At 40.4% G+C, this 25355-nt stretch overlaps 3 protein-coding genes and 1 long non-coding RNA gene across 4 annotated transcripts in view; 1 reads left to right on the forward strand and 3 right to left on the reverse strand.

Moving 5' to 3' along the window:
• Nucleotides 1-391: 391 nt before the first annotated feature.
• LOC108084680 (ATP-dependent DNA helicase DDX11) lies at nucleotides 392-3527 on the reverse strand. Its single transcript, XM_017181011.3, has 3 exons — nucleotides 1668-3527; nucleotides 1408-1605; nucleotides 392-1350 (listed from the first exon to the last, which is right to left on the reverse strand). Exons 1-3 carry the CDS (start codon nucleotides 3420-3422, stop codon nucleotides 721-723), a joined length of 2583 nt encoding a protein of 860 aa, XP_017036500.1. The 5' UTR covers nucleotides 3423-3527; the 3' UTR covers nucleotides 392-720.
• A 330-nt stretch (nucleotides 3528-3857) lies between these two features.
• LOC121502061 (uncharacterized) overlaps nucleotides 3858-25355 on the forward strand; it is a 95155-nt gene continuing 73657 nt past the window's right edge. Inside the window, exon 1 of the long non-coding RNA XR_011445629.1 lies at nucleotides 3858-3938. This is a non-coding gene — a long non-coding RNA (uncharacterized lncRNA). The remainder of the gene's footprint in view (nucleotides 3939-25355) is intronic.
• On the reverse strand, nucleotides 6907-10777 carry LOC121502067 (putative uncharacterized protein DDB_G0288537). Its single transcript, XM_041774780.2, has one exon. The coding sequence runs from the start codon at nucleotides 10775-10777 to the stop codon at nucleotides 10526-10528; it is 252 nt and encodes an 83-aa protein (XP_041630714.1). The 3' UTR covers nucleotides 6907-10525.
• Nucleotides 8896-25355, reverse strand: part of LOC108084666 (Activating transcription factor 3) — a 41715-nt gene continuing 25255 nt past the window's right edge. Inside the window, exons 3-5 of the mRNA XM_017180988.3 lie at nucleotides 17129-17952; nucleotides 16933-17025; nucleotides 8896-12388 (exon numbers count right to left, since the gene is read on the reverse strand). Coding sequence (XP_017036477.1) covers nucleotides 10874-12388; nucleotides 16933-17025; nucleotides 17129-17395 — 1875 coding nt within the window. The 5' untranslated portion in view covers nucleotides 17396-17952 and the 3' untranslated portion in view covers nucleotides 8896-10873. The remainder of the gene's footprint in view (nucleotides 12389-16932; nucleotides 17026-17128; nucleotides 17953-25355) is intronic.

Genomic DNA, 25355 nt, shown 5'->3' on the forward strand with positions numbered 1-25355 from the left:
TTAAATAAATGTACTGGCGTTTATACATTTTTAATTATTAAGGGAAATTTTTTGATTTAAAGTTTTCTGTTTTAAGCCGAATATAGGTGAGCATTTTTGTAATGTTATTTATTATTATTATACATAATTATTTAAATGATGGGACTATTAAACATGTATTTATATTTAATATTTTAATTGTGGAATTTTTTAATTATTAATAATTTTAAATGGTAATGCCATTATTAAAACGAAAAATAAATTCTTAATTTCTGACAGAGGTTGATTTTATCTTGTTTAGCTTAAATTAAAAAACAAAAAATAAATTTTAAAAATCCGTTTTAAATTTCTCTGCAAAAAAGGAAAAGTTTAACTTTCTTAAAAAATGTATAAAATATATATAAGTATTGACCAAAAAACAAAACCGTAAAGAAAATTAATATTCGCAGAACTTAAAAAAATTCTTGATCTCAAAAAACAAAAAAAAAATTGTATAATACTAGAAATGCTATCTTAAAAACTATAGTTTACAAAAGAGTGAATAAATGCACAAAAACTCTTAAAAAACTAAACAATTTGTACACAAAAAACCACCTAAATAAAATAGTTTTTTAAATACAAAAAAAACAAAAAAAAAACGGATTTTCCAAGAGAAATGAAACAAAAAATCACCTTAATAATATTTAAATACAAAAATAATAAACATAAAAAAAAAGAATTCACCAAGAGAGATTCCTTTCCCTATCGCCCCTTGAAAAACCTGGCAGTTTGAGCTTGAACTGCCCCGAAACCGCCCTTTCCGGCGGCCGCCTCCACAATGTGCCGGGCTATCCACTCCGGCAGCTTGCCCCGTATCCTTGTGCCAACATAGCGCTCATCCAGCAGGTAGACGCAGGCATAGTCCCTGATGTGGCGAACGGCTCGTCCGATGCATTGGTTGACCGCCTTCATGCAGAGATTCTCGTAGAATTCATTGCCAGAGCCAGGGCCCAGCTTCTCGTCCAGATGCCGCATGCGCTGCTCCAGCTCCGGCGACTGGCGATTGGGATAGGGCAGGCCCACGACCAGAACGGCTCGTCCCAGGTCATCGGCAAAGTTCAGGCCCTCGGAGAGCTTGCCGCCAACGACACTGAGGAGAAGAGCTCCCGCTGATTCCTTGATTGCCTTGCCATACTTCTCCAGGAGCTGATCCGCCGCCAAACCGGCCACCTCCCGAAAGACACACTTTTTGCGTGAAATCCTCTCCAAGCTGCCCGACTCCATTAGATGCTTAAAGATCTTGTCCAGATAGTCATAGGAGGGCAGAAAGCAAACCACACCTCCTGGTATAACCTGGCAGAGATTCTGGAGGAGCATGGAGAGCTCCTGAAGCTGTAAAAGATCGGTGGAAGATGAATATAAAGCGGAAAGGATGATGGCAAAGCTTACCATCTCTGGATTTCCACGCTGGGCAAAGTTAAAGCGCAGCGGAGCACCTTTGGGGCCATTGGGTATCACAAAGGGCAGCACTGCATCTTGGGGCACCACATGGCTGTAGAAACGCTCTATTAGACGATCCTGGCAAGAGGCAAACAGCTGCTCTTTGAGCTCCTGAGTGGGCTGCATGGTGCCACCAGCAATTACAATCTTTAAAGAAATTATTAAATATTAAATTTACAATTTTTAATATAAAATAAAGCCAAACCCACCGCTCTGGCTTGTTGGAGGATCTCTGAAAATTGCTCGGCAGGATCTAGGAGCAGATACTTGAGGCTTTCTGACTGAGGATCCAGCAATATCCTGCCATCTGCGGCATCGCTGGTGAGGGTCTCCAGAAAGGCCAGCAAAGGTCTGATGGGCGAAGGAGTTGCTTCCGGAAGAAGCTTCCCTTGGGGCTTCCCTTGAGCCTCCTTCTCCTCCGCTGCTGCTGATGCTTCTTGCATTTCCTCCAGCTTCCTTTTGCCCTGCCTGGGCTTCTCCTTCTCCTCCTGCTCCTTGCTTAATCTTTGGAGTATTAAACTCCTTGCCGTTGGCGGCTGATTCTCACTGGGCTGCGGCTCCCTTTGCATCCTAGCCGCATGGCCCTGTACCTTGCGTGCGAAACGAGTGCGAGCACAGAACTCCAGCAGCTCGTGAAGATCAATGTTGAAGAAGTCACCCTCGGCGGTCAGCTCGTAAGTGCGCAGCATCCTCGAAGATTTCGATAACTCCAAGATTTTAAGCAGTCGCTTGACTATAAAGATCAGCTGGTTGATCTTGAGAAGATTCCTGGTGCTAAAACGCTTTTGGAAGTGCTCCTTGTAGCCCAAAATCTCGGTTCTTGCTCTTTCCAGCTGCTGGCGTTTAATCTCAGCGCCATGTAGCTGGGCCAAAGTGTCCAGCAGATTGTGTGCCTCGTCCACAACCAGGACGCTGCCCTGGAGATTAATGCCCAGCTGCTGGCGGGCAGATTTCTGCAGCATTAGCTGATATGGCAGCAGTATGAGCTGGGCCTGGTCCAGAGCAGCCCGGGAGGCATAGTAAGAGCAGGCCCCACAGGCCAAACCCTCTGTGGCCAACTCCTCTATGTCCAGGGGCTCACTTAGAGCCAAGTCCTTGAGGGAGTCCACCAGGGACTGGGTTTTCAAGGGACATCTGCCTTGGCTAGATGCTACTCCTTCAGTCAGACGGCTTCTCTTGCTGGGATTTGGTTGAGACTTCTTCTGACTGGCCATCTCCAGGCAGCGCTCGTTCATCAGTCCCACCTGTTTGAGGCTTCGCACCTGGGGATTGCCGCACAGCTGCTGGCGGGAGCCCAGGGAGATGCACCTCACCCACTTGCCGTGCGGGGTCTTGCGCAGCTCCGAGACGATTTGCGCCAGCTGCGAGTGCGTGCGACTGCAGAAGAAGATCTGGACAGGACGATAGCGTTCCTCTGAGGGTTCCTCCAAGCTGTCGGCGGTTTCATGCTCCTCGTCCGTGTCGGAATCGGAGGCGGGCTTCTCCTCCTTGGCTTCCTCTAGCTTGGGCCTGCAGTCTCTGCTCCTCTGCTTTTTCCTGCTCTTCACACGCTCTCGCATCTCCGCCAGCTGCTGTTCCCGCTGCTCGAGCAGTCCCCGGAGGTGTTGCAATTGGTGCAGCTCCTCCCGCTGCAGTCGGGATTTGCCCTGAGCCTCCAGCCAGTCCGTGGCCCGCTCGCCTTCCTTCTGCAACATTTCCAGCTCCCTCTCAACGGCCACGATCCTCGCCAGCATTTCGGACTTCACCAGCGCCTCGTGCCGCTCCAGCCAGGTGAGGGCACCGCAGGTGAGGGTCAGGGACTTGCCGGTGCCTGTGGGACTCTCGAATATACCCACCTGGCCGTTTTCCAGCACCCGAAAGAGTTCCTGCATCAGCTGCTCCTGGATTTTGTACGGGACGTGCGGGAAACCAAATTCCTGGGCATCAGGCGTGGCCAACGCCTGGCGGGGCGTGTATTGTGCCATTTTCTGCCACAAAAATTTACATTTCCCGGGATCCTGGGGGGCACGAAAAAGCGGGGAAACAAAACGACGCGCCAAGCAGCGGAGGAGCAACAACAACAGGTTGCCAGCGATAATTCTCAAACGCGTTTCCGATGAAAATATCGCATATCGATGACACTTTGATGGTTCCGAAAATGGCTAAACCTCAAAATTTATTAAACTAATCTACAAAATAAAACTCTTAAGAAGTTTAGTTATTTAGTTTGACATGATCAATTTATTTTATAATATAAATCAAAAAGATCTATTAAAGAGGAAGCAAAAAACCTCCAATATAGTTTAATAAATAAGAATAATCGATAAAATTGTATTTACCCGATGACAATACCATATGGTAGCTCAATAACGCCTTCTGTTTGGTACTAAAAAAGCCCGTGCTCAGTAATGGCGCGAAAGTTCGTGGTGAATAAGCAAAACTTGTTGCCGGTGAAAAAAAAAGTGTAAAATTGGAGAACAAGCTGTGATTCTGGAAATCCGGTGAGTAATAACCGAGCTATATGCAAATCCATTGCTGCACTCGCTTAGTAATGCGCGAAGAAACATCAAAGCTTGATTGATTGCCAATTAGTCATGTGCGCTATTAATTTGCTGTAGATGCTAAATCTTGTTGTTTTTGTACCTCCCCCTCCCTTTGGCAAGATGGCGACCGCTTAAATTTCGATTTGAATGCGAATTTCGAGGGGATTTGAGCCGAGTTAAGATCGCAAATTGCAATTAATAACGCCATTGTGTGGGCGGTTATTGCATGGCGGCCTCAGGCAACACGGCTAATTGCAAACAAATTTGAGACTTCTCAGTCCCAACGGGACTCCTTGTTCTCTCTTTGTTGTGTCTCTTCTTTCTACTGTAGGAGTGAGGGAGTCAGCTAGATGTTGTGTTACCGTGCTAACGGGACAACTCTTTTTCTTAGATTTCTTTTTATCGCTTCTCTCCTTTATTGTAAAGGAGTGAAAGAGACAGCTATAACTGATCCTGCGGAGTATGTACAGTGGGCAAAACAGTTGAAATACTGAACCTTTGTTTTGCTCACTGTATATATTACTTATTTCTTATAATTTGAAGAATTTAAATGTTTTAGAATTTGTGTATATATTTTTTTTATGTGCAATTTATCACAATGCATGCTGCACCTGACTTTATTGTTGCAGATCTTAATGGTTTCTGCTGCCTTTAGCATATATTTGTGGGTTGTGTGTGCGTCAAAAGCAGACACATAAATCAAGCGCCCAAGAGAAGGCGGATTAATGCGTAAACGACCTTGGGGGTAGAAAATTAGCTTGTGATTAGCTTGGGTTAAAAATATTCATCCCAAAATTTACTGCATTGCAAAGAAAATTCTTTATAAATTTATAATCAGAATGGGATTTAAAATAAGATAATCTGCAATATATTTTAAATTAACTAAAACACACACAATTACTATACTATTACAAAAAGTCTTGTATTCTTTCTAATCGACACAATTTTTCGCAATATCCTTACATCTGTAACACCAATTTAGTTGGAAATTCTCACATAGACCAGGGCGAACTATTTTTTTATAAATAATTTCAACTAACATCAATTTTATATTAAACTATGGATATTATTGCTAATAGATCTAGACTTAAAATATAATTTTTTAACTGCAAAACTTACCAATTTGGCACCGCACCCAGCTAATTAAGTTGACAATGCTTTGGTGGCGAGCTGCACTCGACCTGACCGCTGTGTGCAGTCCGTTCTTGACCAGGCCACGCCCGTCCTCCTTCGCATTGAATCCCGCTCCCTGACCTTCTAAGCCACTGAGTCATGGGACTTTTTCCCCCAATGATCTGTGGGGACCTTGGCAGACAGCGAGTCGGCGGCACTTGGTGGTCGGTTGAGCGATTGAAATTGCTAATCTCAGAGCCTTTGCCCGAAGACATTTCCCATTTATCACAATCGCACTTGTGCCTAGGTGCTTGTGCCAATGCCAGTGCCTGTGCCTGCTTTTCGGTGGCATAATTTTTCACTTAACGCACGACTATAAATATAACCATGCTGCAACACATGTAAGACTCTATCTAAATACAAATACAGGTACAAATACTACACCTGTGTGTGATTGCTAATAGTTACCTCAATGATAATGCTTTCTGTTGATTATTTATGACCGATATTTTATGCGATTAAGTGCCATAATTTATCAAAGCACAGGCTCTGTTGACTGCCTCTATTTTGATTTCCATATGGAAACAAAATTTCTGCAAAATTTTATTTATATAAAGAATCCCTAACGGGGATCCACACATTCTATACAAAATATTGAAGAGCTGCACCATACCATACCATGTTGAAATGATCATTAAACTATATCAGAGTATTTACTTTATACAGATCTACCAAGCTAATGCTGAAAATCTTGAATTTAACTATCAAAATGTCCTAGAAAATCTGTGTAAGCCATAATAATAATACAGTACCGGGGTGTCATCTCGCCCGGGGGCTTGTCTCTCGAGGAATCATCATCATCATCATCACCATCTCCGGTGATTGCACCCACATCGTGTGTCCAGTGCATGTGACTCCTCATCCGTCCCGTGGCGACACGGTGACCCAATCTATGACACATACACTGCACCGAGAAGGATTTTTGGTGCGGTGTTTTTCGTTCTTTTATTACTGTTATGACATTCAATAAGCAATTAGGCATTAATCACGGCCGGGGGCAGCATTAATCACCCCAGCCCAGTCCGACCCGGCCCGGCTTGAAGCTTGAAGCGTCGAAAGCGAGCCTTCAACTTATGCATATTAGCGGAGAGCTAGAGCTGCGCTACTATCTCCCTCTCAGCTTGGCTTCTATCCACAAATAGTTGGCGACACGACGGAGACGGAATCCCGCTTGCAAGACACACAGCAGCGACATGATGTCACCGCCTGTTTATAGCCAAAGCCCGTCAGCGATGCAGATCGGATCTGGAAATTGGACGGGGAGTGGAGTGTGGTTAGGATCGGATTGGTTCGGTTCGGTAGAACAGATTGTCCCACGCCCACGCGGAGACACGCGCCAAGAGCAAAAGCGCACAAGCTTACAATTGAGTCAACAGAGTTTCACGATACGACGTTTGGGACACCCTGTAATAACAATGGTTTGCAGACAATATAAAGAGCTTGGGATACCTTGACTTAATAACGAGTTTGTGGTATACCCTTGCATTTTCCAAAAATTTTCATTCATTTTTTTAAAAAACAAAATGGTACACTTGTCAAGACAGCGTAATTTCACCAGCAAGTCAACAGACAACTTCCATACACCCATATACCCTACTTTTTAATAATTTAAGGGTAGCAGTAAAGGCAGGTCAGGTTGTTGATTCAGCTATGTATTTGCCTTGCGGGGCCCGTCGTATGATGTCCAAGATCCGAGATCTGATTGCTAGATCAATCAGGCTGATGCATATCCAAAGCAAACTCAAAGGGCATATTTGGATATTAAACTTTAATTTTATTGTAGTTCTTTTAGAGTGTGATCGGTTGTAGTCGGATCGGAGATGGTTTACAGAGACAGTTAGAGATACGGATGGCGGATACAGCGAGCGTTAGAGATACGGATACAAGATACGGCGGCTACTGGATAAGGGGATGATGGGTCGCGGGATTATGAGTGGAGTTAACAATATATATCGACTAACAATTGGACATAGATTGGATTGGACTTGGTTTTTGCTGTTTGTTGTTCCTTTTGCTTGCTTTTGGCTTTCAAGTCGGCTAGATCTATTTACCGTATAGTTTTGCTCTGGTCAAAATTACACAAATAACATCTGGGACTCGTGCGCTCTCTCTCAACACATTCGACACATTTCTTAATATTTTTTACAATTGTTTTTTTTTTAGCACAGTTTGTGGGAGTTTTCTTTGTTTTGTTTCGTTTGCTGCTTGCTCTTGCGGTCGTGGACATACACACACATATAGATCTTTAACTTTATCGATAGCTTTTAATTTAATTTAGCAATATACATGGATATATAATAGGGCTCTATATAACTATACAAATTAAAGGGCCTCTCGAAAGGTGATTTTGTGATTTTGCGGTCAGTTTCTCCTTCTGCCTGCAGCTGAGTGATCGTTTCTTTCTGTGCAACCCTGATCTATCGGTATTTATCGGTTGATCGTTAATCGTTAATCGTTACATTACGTTGTCCAGGTACTTTTGTAGCGCATTTCTGTTCAAGTTGAAACAAACTTTGTGTTGTATGTTGTAGCCTAAAACTAAAAGCTAAAGATGAGGGTCAGTAGGAGGTCCTGTCGTTCCAAAGTCAAAAATGTATCGTCCAGAATGTGGGGAAGGAGGGAAAATGCTGATGCGCCATGAGTCCTGCAAGGATGACAGCGAAATGGTTTGATCAAATGGATGGTTATGGATGGATAGATGGAGTTTCCAATGACGTTCTACTTCTACGATGCTCTATTAATAATATAATAACTTCGCCTTTCAGCACAGCTGCAGCCAGAAGCGAAGAAGCCCACGAAATCCCAAAAACTTGAAACTCAAACTCGACTCTTTTGTGTGTTTTTTTAGGCCATATTTATATAGGTATATATATATATATATTAGAGAATATTAATCGAAAACAAACAAAACAAATCGCGAAATTATCGATTACAAATATTAAACAAAAAATGTACAAGCGAGAGTACTTTGCTTTTCTTCGTTTCTTTTTTTTTCCTTTTGCATGTTAACATATGGAGTTGATTGCATTTTGCCATTTTTTACAGTTTACGGTTTACAGTTAACATTTACAGTTACGAATTACATTTAACATCGAATGTGGTGGCAACCCTGGGCGCAGCTTTCTTCACTCGCCTGACCTGAGTGGTTGAAACTTGATTAAGTTTTTCTTTTTCGTGATTTTTGTAAGTTTTTTCTGTATTTGGAAGCTGAACGTAATATCAATTGTCGGCGAATGGAAGTCATTCTGCTCTAAAATTCTCCAGGGTTGTGTGTGTGTGTGCGAGTGTGTGAGGTAAACTTTTGCTTAATGCTTAAGGCTCAAATACAATTTTAATTTTCAAAGATTTCCATCTCAAGTGGAAAGAAATATGCACTTTGCACAGAGTTTTCTTGTATGCTTAACATTCCTATTCAGGGGCAAATAGGCAGGCATTTTCGTGGGTGTGTGGGTGGGGGGGATACATTATGGTAGACTTGGTACATCTAGAAAAAGGCGGTGCTCAGGGGAGGGGGGGGGGGTTGGTTTCAAGAGCTGTTTTCGGGTTTAGTTATATGTTACAAATAGTTGGTTTTCTTTTGTTTTTGCGTATTTAACATAGATATAATTTATCGATTATCATTTATCGTTATCGTTGGTTAACTCTTTAGTACAAATCGAGGCAATTACCATTACAATTTTTACAAACAATTTTCAAAGCACTTGTTGTGAGGGGAATTTCTTTTGTTTTTTGGGGGATGATCTTTTAGGCCACTTTTTGGTGTTCACAGCTGTTTATACACACACATGTTTTTTTTTTGTATATATATAATTGTTATATCCGTGTATAAGTATGTTTTTATATATATTAATGAACTCTGCTTCAACTCGTTGATCAAGCAATAGACACACACAAATATATATATAAGTTTTGCTTTTTAGTATATATATAATCTTCGACTTGTATACATATATAATATAAATTACAAAAGTTGTTCATTTTATTTGCTTTCTGTTTTTTAACTATAATAAGGCGCAAGTTGAAAGGAGTTGCAAAGTTTCAATTTTTTAGCAGCACTTTAAGGTCTTCGATTCCACCGAAAATACATATATATATATAATATATCTTCTCTCTTTTCCCATCTTGTATATATATAGATTGTTTAATTATTTGTTGTTCTTGTATATGTAGATTAGTTTTTTGTTTGCAAAAGAATTAACAAAGTGTAGATTAGTAATTTAGTTTTAGTTGTCAATTGAAATTTGTTTTTTTTTTTTTCTCATTTTTTGATTAAGGCAACAGCTCACACATTTTTTTTTCGCTTATCATTTAAACATAGCTTACAAATTATGGACACGAAAAAAAAAAACAAAAAATTCATACATGTATTGTTTATATATAAGGTATATATGGTATATATATACGGGTTTATCACTGACTAAGCCTAGGATTTAGAGAAAAAATATCAAACGTCATCATATATCGCATATATCAACTTGAAATACTCCTCTCTCTCTAATCTCTCTCTTGTTTTTTTTTTTTTGTTTTTTACACACATAAGCATATATAGTAGTAGTTATCATTATTTTTAAGGCTTCGTTGGGTGGAGCAAAGAGCAAACAAAAATACGTTACGCATAGAAAAGAATAATTGAACAAATTAAAATTAATAATTACTGATGCGGATGTGACTGCACGCAGTTGATCACTGCGCTCTCTCTCCCTCTCTCTTCTCTTTCTCGATGCAGGCTTGCAATGGAATGTTATCGATAAATGATATCGTATCAAAAAGTTGGGTTATGTACAGTTGTGCAAGTGCTACTTCTTTTCTTTTCTTATTTTTTGTGTGCTCTCCTCGTCTTACTCTTCTCTTTTTAAACGTTAAAACTTTTTAATGATAGTTACTTGTTAATTGTTACTGCTTCTTGCTTCATGAGGTAGTCAAGCCACAGGCTGGATGCCGCTCCAGGCGGACTTGGGATCAGGGAGGAATATACATACATATAGGGGATGGGGTTTTGGGTTCGGCGGATGATATTCGAGTGGTCTTGGGATCTGGGGGGAAACTCAGCTATTGGAAGAACTTGGATTTGTAAGGAATTTAAATTGAAAAGTTAAATTGTAACAAAAATTAAAAAAAATATATATTCTAAAATATCCAAGATTGTCGCAAATGTGCTAAACTTTATAAAAAGTTTTATAGAACTTGAAATGATTTTGGAAGAAATTATTATCTGGAGGGTTGGGAACTTCTTGGGAGGGGACTTGGAGGGATCTTCTGCTTTCCTGCTTTTGCTTTTTGCTTAGTCGATGAGTGGCGGTTAATTTTAAGATTAGATTGTTGTTTTTTTTTCGTTTTTGTTTGTTTTTTGGATAATGATAAGGTTGTGGGCCTTAGCACCAATAGTCAACATGGGCCCAGGCCGGATCCTGCTCCTCGCCCAGCTGCAGCTCCATTTCCAGCTCCAGCTCCACCTGTTGCTGGTCCAACTGTGGGCTGGAGTGTTGTGCCTGACCCTGATATCGATCCGGTTGATGAGTCACCTGCTGCGGTTTCTGTGATTGCTGCTGCTGCTGCTGATGATGATGATGCTGGTGTTGGGCTTGCTGATGATGGCCGGTGGACTGCTCGAAGGCGGGTAGCATCAGGTCACGGTCTCGATCTCGTTCACGTTCACGTTCCCGTTCACGTTCCCCTTCCCGTTCCCTTTCTCGATCCCGCTCCCTGTCCGGCGCCCTTCCTCACGCCAGGCAACCCCCGTTGGTCATGAACGCGGTGGCTGTGTCCAAGTCGACATACTCCCCAGCAACGCCATCGTCCACCAGCTGCGACAGCAGATCCGATGCATAGCAACCGCTCTTCATGAGCATCAGCTGATGATCCTCATCGTAACAGGATGTCATGCCTACACCCACACCAACACCCACATTACCAATGCCAATACCAATACCATTGCCATGCTGCAGTCCCTGATGGAAGTCCATCAGATGATTGTTATTATTGTTATTGCTGTTGGTGGTGTTGGTGTTGCCGCTGCCATTGCTGCCATTATGATTGCCGCCATTAGAGCCCACATTCGTGGGCACCACACTGGCCATGTTAAGGCCATTGATGCCGCACGGCGAAGGCAAAACACTGACTGCATGCTTAATATCCGGAAAGCCATCACTTGGCTCGAAGAGGAACCGCTCGGCACTCAGGGCGGTGGTGTAGGGACTCTGCGAATCCACCAGTTCGTTTTTCACAAACTCAATGGCGCTGGTGGACGTAGTGTTGCTGCTGGTGTTGCTGCTGGTATTGCTGCTGCTGTTGCTGCTGCTGCTGGTGCTAGTGTTGTTGCTCGGATTGTTGTTGTTGCTGCTCAGGCCATCGCAATTGGGCACATAGTCGGAGAGGAGGCCGGGACTGGGATTTGGCTGGTGCTGCTGATCAATGTTGCTGCTGGCGGGATTCAAAGAGTGTTGCTGATTGTGCTGCTGCTGATGCTGCTGTTGATGATGCTGCTGGTAGCCTGCATGCTCAAACTCCTGGGCACTGGGCGAGGGCTTGCAATAGCCAGTGGGCAGTTGTTGGGCCATCGCCGCTGCCGTTTTGGAGCCAAACTTGAAGGTGGCCATTGATGGTATGCTTTGAACTCGCTGCTGATTGCTGGTGTTGCTGCCACTACTGCTGTTGTTATTGTTGTTGTTGGCTCCTCCACTGGAAACCACCGCATCATCCAAGTCCAGTTCGGCGAGATACTTGTGGGCCGGTGACTGCGTGAGATGCGTGGGCAGCTGACAGCCGCCGGCGCGCAGGCATCCATGAGATTGCAGCATATCCATTAGCTTGCGACGTTCCGTTTCTAGCAGGCGCACTTGATTCCTTAGCTCCACATTTTGGGTATCCAAAACTTCGGATTCCTTGATCAAATTCTGTGTACGTTCGCGCTTCTTCATCCGGCACTTGGTGGCCGCAATCTTGTTGCGCTCGCGACGCCGTCTCCGGCGATCTTCATCCTCGGGCGTTAGACCCTTGGGCTGCGACTTGGTCTCGCTGTCCTCATCACTGGTCTCCTCCAGGTCGTCGTCGTTGGCATTGCTCATGTTGCCGCTGTAATGATTGCTACTGCCGCCGCTGTGCCCGTTGTGGTTGCTGCTGCGTCGCGAGCACTTGGAGTGCGGCTGCTCTGAACCGGAGCTGGAGTCGCAGGTGGAGAGCTTGCGTTTGCTCTGGATGGAGAGCTTCAGGCCCTCCTTGATCAAGCGAGAGCAGGTCTGTAAAATAGTACAGGAAAAGAGGGAAATTAAGGTGGAAGCCAGGGGTTAGAGTGGGTTTTTCATGATTTTTAAATATTTTTTTAAAATATTTTCTTCTAAATTGTTTGTTCTTTTTTATATACTAAACCCTCTTGGCTAGTGGCCCCCGAAAAGTGGTTTGTCACCATTGGCCAAAGCGGTTGACTGCCAAAGAAGGCAGCCCCAGGTTGTTCAAGTCCACTGGCTTGGTGACATTTCAAACAGAATTCGAGCTCACTTGATCGATAGTTTCTTTGGTTAGAGTTTGGATTTGGGGGTTGTATATCGAGGAGAATTGTCTTATGGAAAATGTAGAAAAATTTGATATATCGAAAAATATCGCTTTTACCGTAAAAATATCGATTTAATGATGTAAATTTCAAAAGATATTGTAGAATTTAAATGAATATATTTAAAACTAATTGTAGGCTTTTCTACACTTCATTATATCGAAGAAAATATCGATGTATTGTTCATTTCGCAAATATCGCTAATATCGATAAATTGTTAACATTAAAATTTTCCGTAGTTTCTAGTTAGGATTGAAATTTCATAACATCTTAAATAATTTAACCAAATTTATTTAAACCAAAGTTTGGGCTTTATTATATCAAAAAAGTATCGATTTATTGCACATTTGTGTATCGCAAATTGTAAGTATCGATTTATTAGTTTAGATATCGATAAATTATTAAGATATTCAAATTTTCTGTCCCTTTTAGGAAGGATTTAACCACAACATTTCTCCCCAAAGTATATTAATCTTAGAACAACATTTCCTTATTTGTTTTTCCAGCTTTCCGCCTTTAGACTCTTCCAAAGTATTATCTCATAACCCATTGATCCTATTTCCTATCACCTGGTGGATCTGCCTCCCCTCTACTTCAAGGACTGTTGGAGTGACGATGAGTGATGCGTGAGAAGTGAGAGCTCGACACAGTTTCTCGAGAGTTGGACGCCCTTCAGGGCAGGTAGATATGACGAATCGCGGCCCCGCTTTTTCGATTCCGAGAGGAGATTATCTCTCCCCACCACAGCAGCAGCGGCATTTTCAGCTTTGTTTGTTTGTGATTTACTCCAGCGACCTTTTTTTAGTTTCTTTTTCTTTTTTTTTTTGCGCTTTGACTTAGGGCTTGGCTCTGGAATGGGGCTCAAGTTTTGGGTTTCGGTTGGGGTTTCGGGTTTGGGGACACACACATACTCGAGTTTGCATGAATTATAAATACTACAGATAGAAATCTGCGAGGGACACGCCCAGAGGTGACTCTCCCACTCTCCCTGCGGAAAGTGCAACCTCGAAACAATTTCGAGAGGCACTCGTCGCTCCATTTTTGGAGATCAGGACAGGGAACAGATGGTCATCGTTGCATTCGGCACGTTGTCAACTTTCGTTGAACAATCGCTGATTGACAACTCCAGCGCCAGCATTCGGTTATATGGGTTAAAAAGATGCCCTAACTTGACCTATTTGATATATTTTATTTAATATATGGTACGACTCATCCCTTGTCTCGTATATTTTAGAAATATAATCTGTGGGTTGACTTGAAAGTTAATATCCCACAATAAATCATCTCGCAATATGGCATCCATCAGGGGGAATGCCTGTCAAACTTGTGCCTTCAATTAGCCCTTTCAATCCGCAGCTCATTGAATTGTCGGCCAGACTGTTGGATATTCCCTTGTTATTTTTTTTTTGCTCATGTTGTTTGTGTTGTCTGGTCGAGAAATTGTTCGGATGCCCCAGTCCCTGTCTCGATTTCTTTCGACTTCTGTTAATTTTTTGGGCATCGCCTCGCTTTGCGGGCTTCATTTGAATTTTAGGCACGCTGCCGCTGCTGCTTGCAGCGTTTTATTTATTGACCCAGAAATCAGATAAATAAATTTTTTGTTTAAAAAAAAAAAGCGACCAAAAACAAAAAAAAAAAAAAAAATGCCGAAATCCGAAAAGCAAAATCATAATAATCGCATGCGCTGGCCAAATTGGAGCCAAAAAACATGGAGCACATGACCATATGGTCAGCGGACAAGTTGCTGCTGGTGGAAACTTCTGCTGGAAAATTGTGCAATTGCGTTGGGGGGAGGCAGAGGAGACGACACAGGTTGGTTGTTAGTATCTCAGTATCCGTATCTGTATCGCCAGGCCGAGCCTTTCTTTGCACTTCGCATCGCTGCAACTCAAGTCGCAAAATTCGAACGAAATGGCAACAGTTTTTATTTTTATTTCATTTCTGGTAAAATTTGCATTTTGTTTGCCTTATGTTTGCACATTTCACTCGTTTGTCTGTTTGCCGTTCTTATAATTTTCCCTCGCCTTACATTTACCCTTCTTTTTTTCGGCAACAATTTTTGTGCAAATATTTGGGGAACCAAACCTCGCACACACAGGAAACACACATTCGATGAGTCCAAGTCCCTTGGGTCTGGCCCGGGGTCACGATCGGAATGACAAATCTCCTGCTAATTGTGCGAAAATACTTCATACTTCATTAGTATGCACAGGAAAAAACCGAAATGAAATAACGAAAAAGTACGCAGAGTAAAGCCTTATGAAAACGAGACATTGTTAGCGAAACTTTAATGCCATACTTAAATGTAAATTGAGAGGCATTAAAGCGAAAAAATAAAAAAAAATTAAGCGAACCCCAACCTTTGAGCTGCGAAATGTATTTTGGGATGAAAACATTGAAACGTGGCGTTTGGCAATTACATTTTTCAATCAGTTATTTCTCTATATATTATTGTTCAATTATTGTAAGCTTGTTCTTGTGTTTAATTAATAATAATTGCTTAATTTTTGGTTACAATTTTCTATCAAACCCACAAATAAACTGTAAAAAGCATCAAAAGTTATGTAAAAACCACAAAAAGTACTCTAAATCAACTGTTGGGCGACAAAATTGGGTTTCTTTGAATAGGAATGTGAAATTCTTGCCTTTATGTTGATGATGCCTTTATGTTAATGCTGTGAAAGACCCACAAATAAACTGTAAAAAGCATCAAAAGTTATGTAAAAAGCACGAAATGTGCTGTAAAGTGAGTCAAATGCTCTTAAAAGTATTCAAAGTGAACCGTAGGGCGCCCAAAATTTCGAAGTTTCTTGAATGTGAATGTAAATTGCTTTTAATAGTTTAAGAGCAACAATTTCGCTTAATCTGGTCGGATATTTATAACTATTAATTAACATTGAAAAACTGTCACTACCTAAAGTGATTTTCCTAATTTTGAAATAAATGAAGTAAATATAAGTAAATTTACTTGCTGGCCACTTCAATCTAGGCGCCTCTATATGACCAGTATAGAATTGTAACCATTCTAACTATTCATTCATTCATTTATCCATTCATTCATTCATTCACTTATTCATTTATTCGATGACTGTTTGAGTCACCCACGCGACCACACGATGCCGTGCAAAATCGACCCACGCACTCTGCATCTTTTTTGTTTTATGTTTTTTATTTCTTACTCTCCATTGGCCATTGGCCGGCGTCTGTCTGTCTTTGAGTCTTTCTGTCCATAAGTTTGTCCCCTGTCCAGCCGGCGTCTTGAGATTTTTTGCGGCGGTGGCGGCGGAGTGGGCGTCAATTGCGAGACGCAGCGTGAATTGATTTCACTTTTTGCGGCATTGCGTTCGAGTATCTGCAACTGCATCTGCATCTGAATCCGTAAATGTGTAAAATGTATCTGTGCGCTGGCACGGGTGTGAGTATCTGACGGGGGAGGGGGAGAATCACACTCTTGACTGACTGGCTGACTGACATTGGCCTTAATGAGGCACGTAACTGCTGCGGCCGCTTGGCTGCTGCTGGTGTCAACTTCAGCGATTAATTCTCGCATATGAAGCGGGCGCGGATTGCACTTGCCACGGCGGCAATTAGAGGTCGCATCCCTCAGATAAATAGATAGATACATAGATAGATGTATGTACATATATAGATGCACTTGCACTTTCCCCGCTAGTAATTGGCAGGTGTCTGTGTGCCCACACACGCTCGCAGATACTTTGCCTTCTTTTGTGATTTATGATTATTACTTGCAAACAAATTTATAGGAGACGCTTGCACTTTTCAATTTGTTTTTTCAACCAAAAATTTTCTCATAAACTGGAGGCTCTGCCACCGCCTCCCTTTCCTGTGTGGAATCATCGCTATCGCCTTTCGGCTGAAATCTACTAACTGACTTGGTTCAGCCCTTTTGTCATGCCTCTTCAGACCTTTAATTGCAAGTCAATTACTGATTGATTGATGGATCGTTTGTCTTTTGATTTATATATCTACATTTGGTGTTTATTTTTAAGGGAAATTTTGAAAAAATAGAAACATTTTAAATTTTCGAAAGCTTAGAAAGATTTCTAAACTTGTTTAAAAATGGGACATGTTTACCCCTCTTTGACAAGGCTTATATTTATTGCTTTAAATAAATGTAGCCCTAAAATATTTATACGCAAGCGTAGCTTAAAACCTTAACTAGCTTAGGTTCCTATTTTATATATTAACTCTGATAAATTATTCCAAAATTACCTGTTGAACGCTGGGCGTGGTGGCAGTGCCGCCTGCTGGCGAATCCAATGGCGAGCCGGAGCAACTGGAATGACTGCTGTCCTGCGAGTGTAACTGTAAATATATATAGAATATATTTTAGAAAAATAAAAAATAAAAATAAAAATATAATATTAAGTATACGCACATCAAGCATACACATAGAGTGTCTACTAACCTGTCCATTGGGATGTCCATTGAAGTGACGCACTGTTACCACTGGGGTAGAGGCAGCACTGCTGCAGGAGGCTGCTGATGAAGCTGCCGAGGCAGAGATGGCTGCCACCGCTGCTGCCGAACCGAAGCTATAGTTATCTAGGGGATTGGTCATGGCGATAAGCGAATTGAGGATTTCCGGGGTCTTGGGCGTGTGAGCGCCCAGGCCACCTAGGCCGCTGCTATCGATGCTAAGCAGCGAGGCTGCCGGTATGTTTGAGTTGAACATGGCTATCGATGATCGGTTATCGATTGGTTATCGAGCAGACAAAAAGAATAATTAAACAAAAACTAAACGTATCTCTCTCTATATATTATATATATGGTTTCTTTCTTGTTTCTTTCTTGCTTTCTTTTTTTTTATGCTTAAATCACAGTTAAAGGCCTACACGTTGCACTTGTTGGTTTTTTTTTGGTTGCTTTTGGACTGCTCAACAAGTCTTCATTTATCTTTCTATATATCCTTGGAGATATATCTATATATCGTGGGTTCTGGAGGCACACTTATCACAAGTTTCCTTCTAGAGTTTCTCTTTTTGCTTTCTGCTTTCTAAAGTTGTTGCTTTTGCTTCTGTAGATGTAACGCCGATAATCCATCAGTTCAGTTTCAGTTTCCGTTTCCGTTTCTGTTTCTGTTTCCGTTTCCTTCCTGGTGCTCCCCTTGATCTGATCCGATCACCGATCTCTCTCGTGTCGTCTGTGTTGTTGCCCGGAGCACTAGGGCCGAGCGAATGCGTTGCTTTGAACGTTGAACAGCCGGCAACTCGCTTCACATCGGTAGCGAATCTGCAAAATTACAGAGACAAAACAGAGAGAGAGAGTGAGTGAGTGAGTGAGTAGAGAATCAAAGAGAAAAATCCACAGAGAGAGTCACGTACGGGCCATGTCAACGTAAACAAAAGCAATTAAATTATAAAATAAACTCGGCTAAATTGATTTATGTAAGTCAGCGTGTCGTCGTCAAGCCGCGATGCGCGTGTCACGCGATCAAGAGAGCTCTGGAAATCACTATTACGATCGTGATTGATCACGCATCACCCACTGCCACCCCACACCCTCATAGATGCCACAAGATGCCACCCAATTAAGCCATTAATCGTTTAATTGAGATCGGGCACACTTTATACACAAAAATAATAATAATTTAACCAGAATAATCAAAAGGAGGGGGCATTCCATTCCTCCAAGGGGTTCGTCGCGAGGTGAAGGTGAGCAGAAGGAGAAACTGCAGCGAAATTCCATACACAAAACGGCGACGGTGGCTGTGCCGGCAATTGAAACGGAATTGAAATGCAATTGAAGGCAATCATCCATGAATTCGCTTGACTCCCGAGAACCTCTAAAAAACAAAAATAGGGTTGGAATGTGTGCTAAGGGAACTTTGGGTGTTATAATCTCTAATTTAAGATTGAAATCATAAGAAAAATTATTTACTAAAATGTTATTAGTATAACAGTATAACGGTATAACAGAGGAATGATACGTTTTTAAGAGAAATTGAATTAAAACAGACTCTAAAAAAAGCTAGGACGCTGTTAAAGTCTGAATTTAAAGTGAAAAAGGCTTTCAGTATAACAGTATAACTGTATAACAGTATAACAGGGGAATTATGTGTTTTTAGGAAAAATTAAATAAAAACAGACTCTAAAAAATAATCTAAGATGCTGTTAAAGCTGAAATTAAAAAAGAAAATTTTTCAAAATAAAAACATACATTCAGGACACCTTAAAATTCCCAAGCATGAACTCAGCGACATTTTGTTATACAAGCAAGCTAAGAATAACTATCAAAAAAAAAACAAACTAAATATTTCAGAGCCTTAGGGTGTAATTATAATTATTATAAATATTTTAAAGCCAATGCTGCTTTACTTAAATTAAATAATTTAAACCCTACTTTCTTTCTGAATTCAATAATACAATTTACAACCCCTTTTGCTGCTACACACTTAACTTTTTAGAGGAATTCCAGCCTCAGTATTCAAGATGAACTATATATCTTCGAAGGCAGGGATTGGAGTCGTTTGGGAGGCAGGGGGAGGTAACTTAATGTGGTGGTTGGCCACTGGAAAACGGGGGGAATTTCGCTCAAAATGCAAATTGAGGCTGTCAAACTTCAAAAGCCGAAAAACAGAACGCACAGCACATACAAGAAAACATCTCATTTGGGGTTTGTGTGTGCGATTTTAGACGCTGCCTTTTGACCATTTATCATATGGCCAGAAGTGTCTGCACTGCCATTATATATTGGTATTGGTACACTGGCAGAAAATGTTAAGAGATTTTTTTTTATAAATAATAGTAAATACTTTTAAAATTTCAAATATATTTTATGTTTTTTTTTTGTATCAATATTTAATTATTTATATTTTATAATAATTTCATTCTTTGTTTGGTTTTTACCAGTGTATTGTGGTTATGTGTGCGTGACATGCTCTATAAGTTTTAGAGCTCCCCTCTCTCTCTCTCTCTCTCTTCCATAAAAACCCGAAAACCCGAAAGCTAAAAAGGCAAACGAACAACAAAACGAAGGCAGAATAAAGAATTATGATTTATGACTTTCGCATGTTTCTTTATATATTTTTATTTTTATTATTTTCATTTTTTTTCGGGGGGGCTTTGAGGGGGTTTGTTTGAGAGCTTTTAATGCCCCTCTTGCCAGCTTGGCTGCCTTTGATGTGGTGTCTCTGGCTCCTGCCCCCCAGTTTCTGCTGCAACGAAAATCACTTTTGACATTCACCTCGCACAGAAATCGCACAGAATCTGAAACACAAATCGTTGCGATTTGGCTCGCTTTTGTGTTGTTCGAACTTAAAAAAAAATCTAAAAACTAAAATCCACTTCCACTTCGACTTGGACTTGAAGCCAAACGCTCATTTTGACCAAATGCGGCGGAGACGTCAACGTCAAATCGACGGCGGCATCGATACACACACAGCACATGCGTGGCCTCCCCGAGAATGGAGAACATTTGGGGTCAGGGCGACCCGATGCCGACTGAAAGCCAACTAAGAGAGCTTGAAAACACTCTTTAGACACTGAAATCGCCTCAGGAGCAGTGAAAAAATTATAAAATAAAATATATATACAGGTTAATTGTAAAAGAAAATCTTTCTAAAGTATTACTTATATTTCTTTCAAGAAATTTTTATGAATTTTATGACCTTTTGAAAAGGTAGCTAATATTTATTTTCCAGCTTTTGAATCTTTCTTCTTTATTCAACCAAATTTTCCCTTTTAAAAAAATTAAACAAAAAAATGTATTAACCAAGCTTCTCTGGTTTTATCATGTCTTAAAAATAATGGACTATTAAATTAAATTCAAATTAAAATCCCATTAATTGACATTAACTATTACGAAAAGAACTTAAACTTATAACATATAGTATATCCTTAGTTCATTTCTATATTGATTGGAAAAATCAAAAAAATGTCAAATTTAAATAGCTTAGATTACAAGTTGAGTGGTTAATATCGTTGCCAGCAATGTGTCCCATCGCAAATGTTGACTATTGATTGCGTAAATTTCTATCAAACGATTGGATCTCATATGTTGTCCAGCTGACTTGATATTGCGCATACGCCGCGTCGGCTGACTGAGTCGTTTGTCAAGTAACCGATAAGTTGACAGGCCGCAGGCCGGCGCCCAGCAGGATTTTTAAGACAAAACAAAAAAACTAAAAAAAAATAACAAAAAATTGAAACATTTTAGCTGGCTGCACTTGCCACATTGACATTCCCCAGTTGTGCTTTTTGCTACTTTGGAAATAAAGTCATTTGCGGCTGATTTGTGGCCGGCATGTGAATTGCCCTCAAGTGTGCGAGTTTTTGCTTCGATCGGTTCGAGAACAGAGAACAGAAGCTTGCACAACGATCGAACGATCAATGAAGATATATAGAGAGAGGAGAGATCGTGTGGAGATCACTGGGGTGTCCGTCCCATGCCATGAATATGCGATGGAGGTGCCAGAAAATTCTTGTCATCGATCAGCTAATATCATTCTAAGTACTAAAGAATGTATTGATCGGGAGGTATTAAATCGGAATATATTCCATCAAAATAGCTTTGTTTTATTACCCTGTTAAGGCGACAATGTTGTTAATATAAAGACAAGTGTTACCTAAGTCGATGGATAAACAATTTAACGATTAATTTAACGATAAAGTTTTATGAGAAACACAATTATATGATTACTCAATAGTTATCGATTAAATATTGTCTTATTATTGATTTTTACGCATCACAATAATGCGATTACTCTATGGTTATCGATAGTAGTTGACTATTGACTCCTAAGCATTTTAATTAAAGCCTACTCCATAGTTATCGATCTCCTACTCATCACAATTATATGATTATTCCATATTTATTGATTTAATATTGTTGTATACCGATATCAGATCTATTATTGACTCATGATTTATATAGAATCTATCGAAAGATAGCCTTAATTATTATGTTATCGATTTAATCGCTGCTTATCGTGTCTATTTTTTACACACAACCGATTGCCATTCGGACTTGAATCAACCAAAATGTTATTAAGCAATTTTCAATGGGTTTATTACACTTGCATTGGTCACGTCGCTGAATACAAATATACATACATATATCCAAAATATCCCAAAAAGTGTGACTTACTGACTGATCGATCGATGACTCAGATTCCCGTTCCATTTGCATACGATTAGGTAAATTCGATCGGTTCGCATGCGAATGCAAGTGAATGAATTATGGAGCAGGGCAAGATTGCACAATCGAGTGGCTAGCGGCGAACGGCGATCGTCGAGCATTATATTAATAACACTTCATAATTGCGATACATAGGAGCACGGATCGTGGCCCGGACCTGCATTTATCATCGTATCGGCGTGAGTGCGCGGGGCGTGCGATGTGAAAACTCTGCATACTTTGCATTGGGGGTGCACTCAGTATTTGAGTTATTGTATTGTGTGAAATGTATTATATATATTTTGTCCGCACATCTGCCGCTACGAACGTTTATCGGCTTTTTGCTCCGCTTACGTGCTACGTGCCTCACTCGCACTCTGCATTTCACACGAGCGAACGGCCAAAAAGCCGGCGAAAACAGTCAATAAAGGGGCGCAAAATAAATAAAGACAATTTTCTTAAAAAAAAAAAAAAGGCAAACGTTTCAGCTCAAAACATTTTTTCGTGAACAACTTATTTCAAAAAAGTGCTGTTTATTGATTAATTTGTTTTTTTTCATCGATTAATTCGATTAAATTCAAATATCGTAACGTTGTTAGCCCTAAAATGACACATTTCTTATAAAAAGAATATATATGTCCCAGATAATTCGATATATAATCGATAGAATAAAAATGGTATTGATTATTTTCGATATTTTATTAGTTTTTAATCGATTAAATCTATTTATTTAAAATATCAAAACGTTTTTAGTTTTCCATATTTCTTATTACTCTAAACTCTCCTCTTTTGGGTTTTAAGAACTAACTGGTCCAAATCAAGGAAATCGATATCATATTCGATAGCCTTATTATGCTCCCAGCAAGTAAATTTATGTTTCTTGCCATCTGTGAGTAAGTTCCAAGTAATTTCCCTGTCCCTGGGATTCTGTTACACATTGACTGTCGCTTACATATCGATCTGTCCATTATTCTTTTGCATTTACCCATATATACAGATGTATGTATATATATATATATATTTGTTTGTATATATCTATCACCACATATCTGCAGTAATTCGTTTCACAGCCAGAATCAGATACGTAGATATCTCGAACGGATTCCGGGGAATTCCGAGGAGTCTTGGCTTTTTCCCTGCGTCATCGGATTCCGTTTCACAATCCTTTGTAGTAATATGCTCGTAAAATGAAAAACTTTGCCAACTGTGTGCTTATGTCCCCTTCTATTATTACTTCTCCTTCCGCTGGATCGTGCTCTCCTTGGCTCATATTCCTCCTCCGCTTTGGGCCGAATTGGATTTTAGCAGAAAGTAGTTGGCCATTATTCCGCGTGGGTGTCTCTCCTCTCTGTGTATGGACTCTGGCCATAAAAATAAACTTTCGTTGTGCTGCTTGCTTTTGCTTTTGCTTGGACGGAGCTTAATTAAAAGCCAGAGCAAACAGAGACACACGGAATATAACCGATAGATACTGGGGAGGGTTAGAATCATTCTCTAGGTTTCTTTTTCCCTTTTCTTTTTTTTCTTCCTTCTAATTAAGTGTCAGTGCAGCAAATCTGCTTGAAGATGGCACAAAATTTACACTTTAATTGGGCATTTAGATAGTGTATATCTATATTGGCCTTTGATTAGTTTGCTAATTGCTTCGTAGCAGGGATGGGTGTGTTGTAATGGGGCCCAGAGGAGGTTGGAGTTGGGGCTATTAACATAAAAGTTGACGAAACCAGAGATTGGGGATGGAGTCCAGCCATCACAGCCATCACAACCATCCATCCATCTATCCATTTTACTTCTTTAAGCGATCCGCATTCACGCCCCGCCCGCATCTGAAATTGGGCCGCGTGGCGATTCAATTAATTTATTATTCACTTAAGAGCGCCACGGGTGAGGAAGGGAAGGCGGAAGGAAGGAAGGCGGCAAGATGGAGCGCACATAAAAATGTTATAAAAATTAAGCGCAAAGACAATAAATGGCAGGGAGAGAAGAGAGAAAGAACTGAAAGCTGGCCAAAGAATTTTTTCGCACATTGCGAAGAATGCCTCCCGCAGTTGTGCCAAAAATGTCCTGACAGCGGGATGTTCAGCTCGAACAGGGGGGGTTGATTTTGGGGTTGGTAGTGTTTTGGCTTATGGAGAACGCGTGGCGCAAGTTTTACAGTTATAAACATTTCCGTGCACGTTTCAAGCGTTAAATTTGAGAGCCGCAAAAACAGAAGAAATATAAATATGAAAATTGTTTCAGAAAATTAACGGGACAAAGAGGTCAAAGCGAAATACCCTAAGAACAAGAAAAATTCAAAAGAAGTATTAACTGGAAAGTTTATATATTCTCAAAAGACTTGTTTTGAAGCTCGAAGAAGCTTTTCAAAATTAAACCTAAACATTACTATCGATTTTAAAATATTGAAATCGATAATTTTCTTGCAAAATTATATTGATTAAGAAATTAAACAATTGCTAATATATCATTATTTTTAATATTGTTGCTTTTTTAAAAAGATATTCGATGTATAATTGATATTAATCTTTTTAAATTAGATATAAAACGATATTAATAGATTTTTAATCGATATTTAAAGACTTTTAGTACAATATAATCTTATTTTGATCGATATATATCTATTTTGAAAATATTTTATATAGCCATAATCAATCTGAATCGATTTAAAATCGATAATTGCTTGCAAAAATATCGCCTATATACCCGCTCTAGTCACTTGCTCTCAACCCTTAATCAAGGGTATAGCCTGGTCATAAAACTACTTCAACTGTCGTCGGGAAAGTAAATGAAATGCCTGGGAAATGGAAAATTATGGAAATGAATTGGTTTCAAAAGAAGATATATACATTTCCAAGCAGTGGGAGAGGGTGAGTTCCTATGCGCACTTGGAATGCGCCTTGTAATTGTGTAATCAAAAAAACCGGGAAGTATCTAGATACGCCTGCATCTCCACCTGCGTAATGTATCTGCCACTATGCGTTAGTCACTCTCCAGGAGATAAGGGAGTATTACATGCAGTGCACTTTATGTGCGTGAACGCGTCGTATCTTAGTATCTGCAAGGACGTTGGCAATCAGAGAACTTTCATTAAACTTTGTGTGTGGCTTTTTATCATCGGGCTTATCAGCTCAGTGGCTGCGCTGTGTGTCAGAAGATGTCTTATCGGAGGAAAAACACGAGCACGAATCTTATCTGGGGGCCAGCCCTGCGCTCGCTCGGTTCTCTCTTGTTTCGATTTCGATTTCCAGTTCGATTTCTGTTTCTGCTACGATTTTGGCGGAATCTAATTAATTTCCAGAGCTAATTCATTTTGTGACATCGTTGCGATTTATGCTGATTAAGGTGACATTATCGGCCCTGCTCGCCGTTTGCGTGTTTCCTGTTTTATTTATTGTTATTTATGGGCACTTCTTGTGGCCTCTCTTTCTGTTTTTTTTTTTTTTTTGTTGTGTTTGTGGAATTTTATCAAAAAGAGCTGTGGAGCTTGGGGTTTTTACTTTTGTTTGCTTTTGGCTTTT

Source organism: Drosophila kikkawai, chromosome X (assembly GCF_030179895.1).
Source record: "Drosophila kikkawai strain 14028-0561.14 chromosome X, DkikHiC1v2, whole genome shotgun sequence".
NCBI lineage: Eukaryota > Metazoa > Arthropoda > Insecta > Diptera > Drosophilidae > Drosophila > Drosophila kikkawai.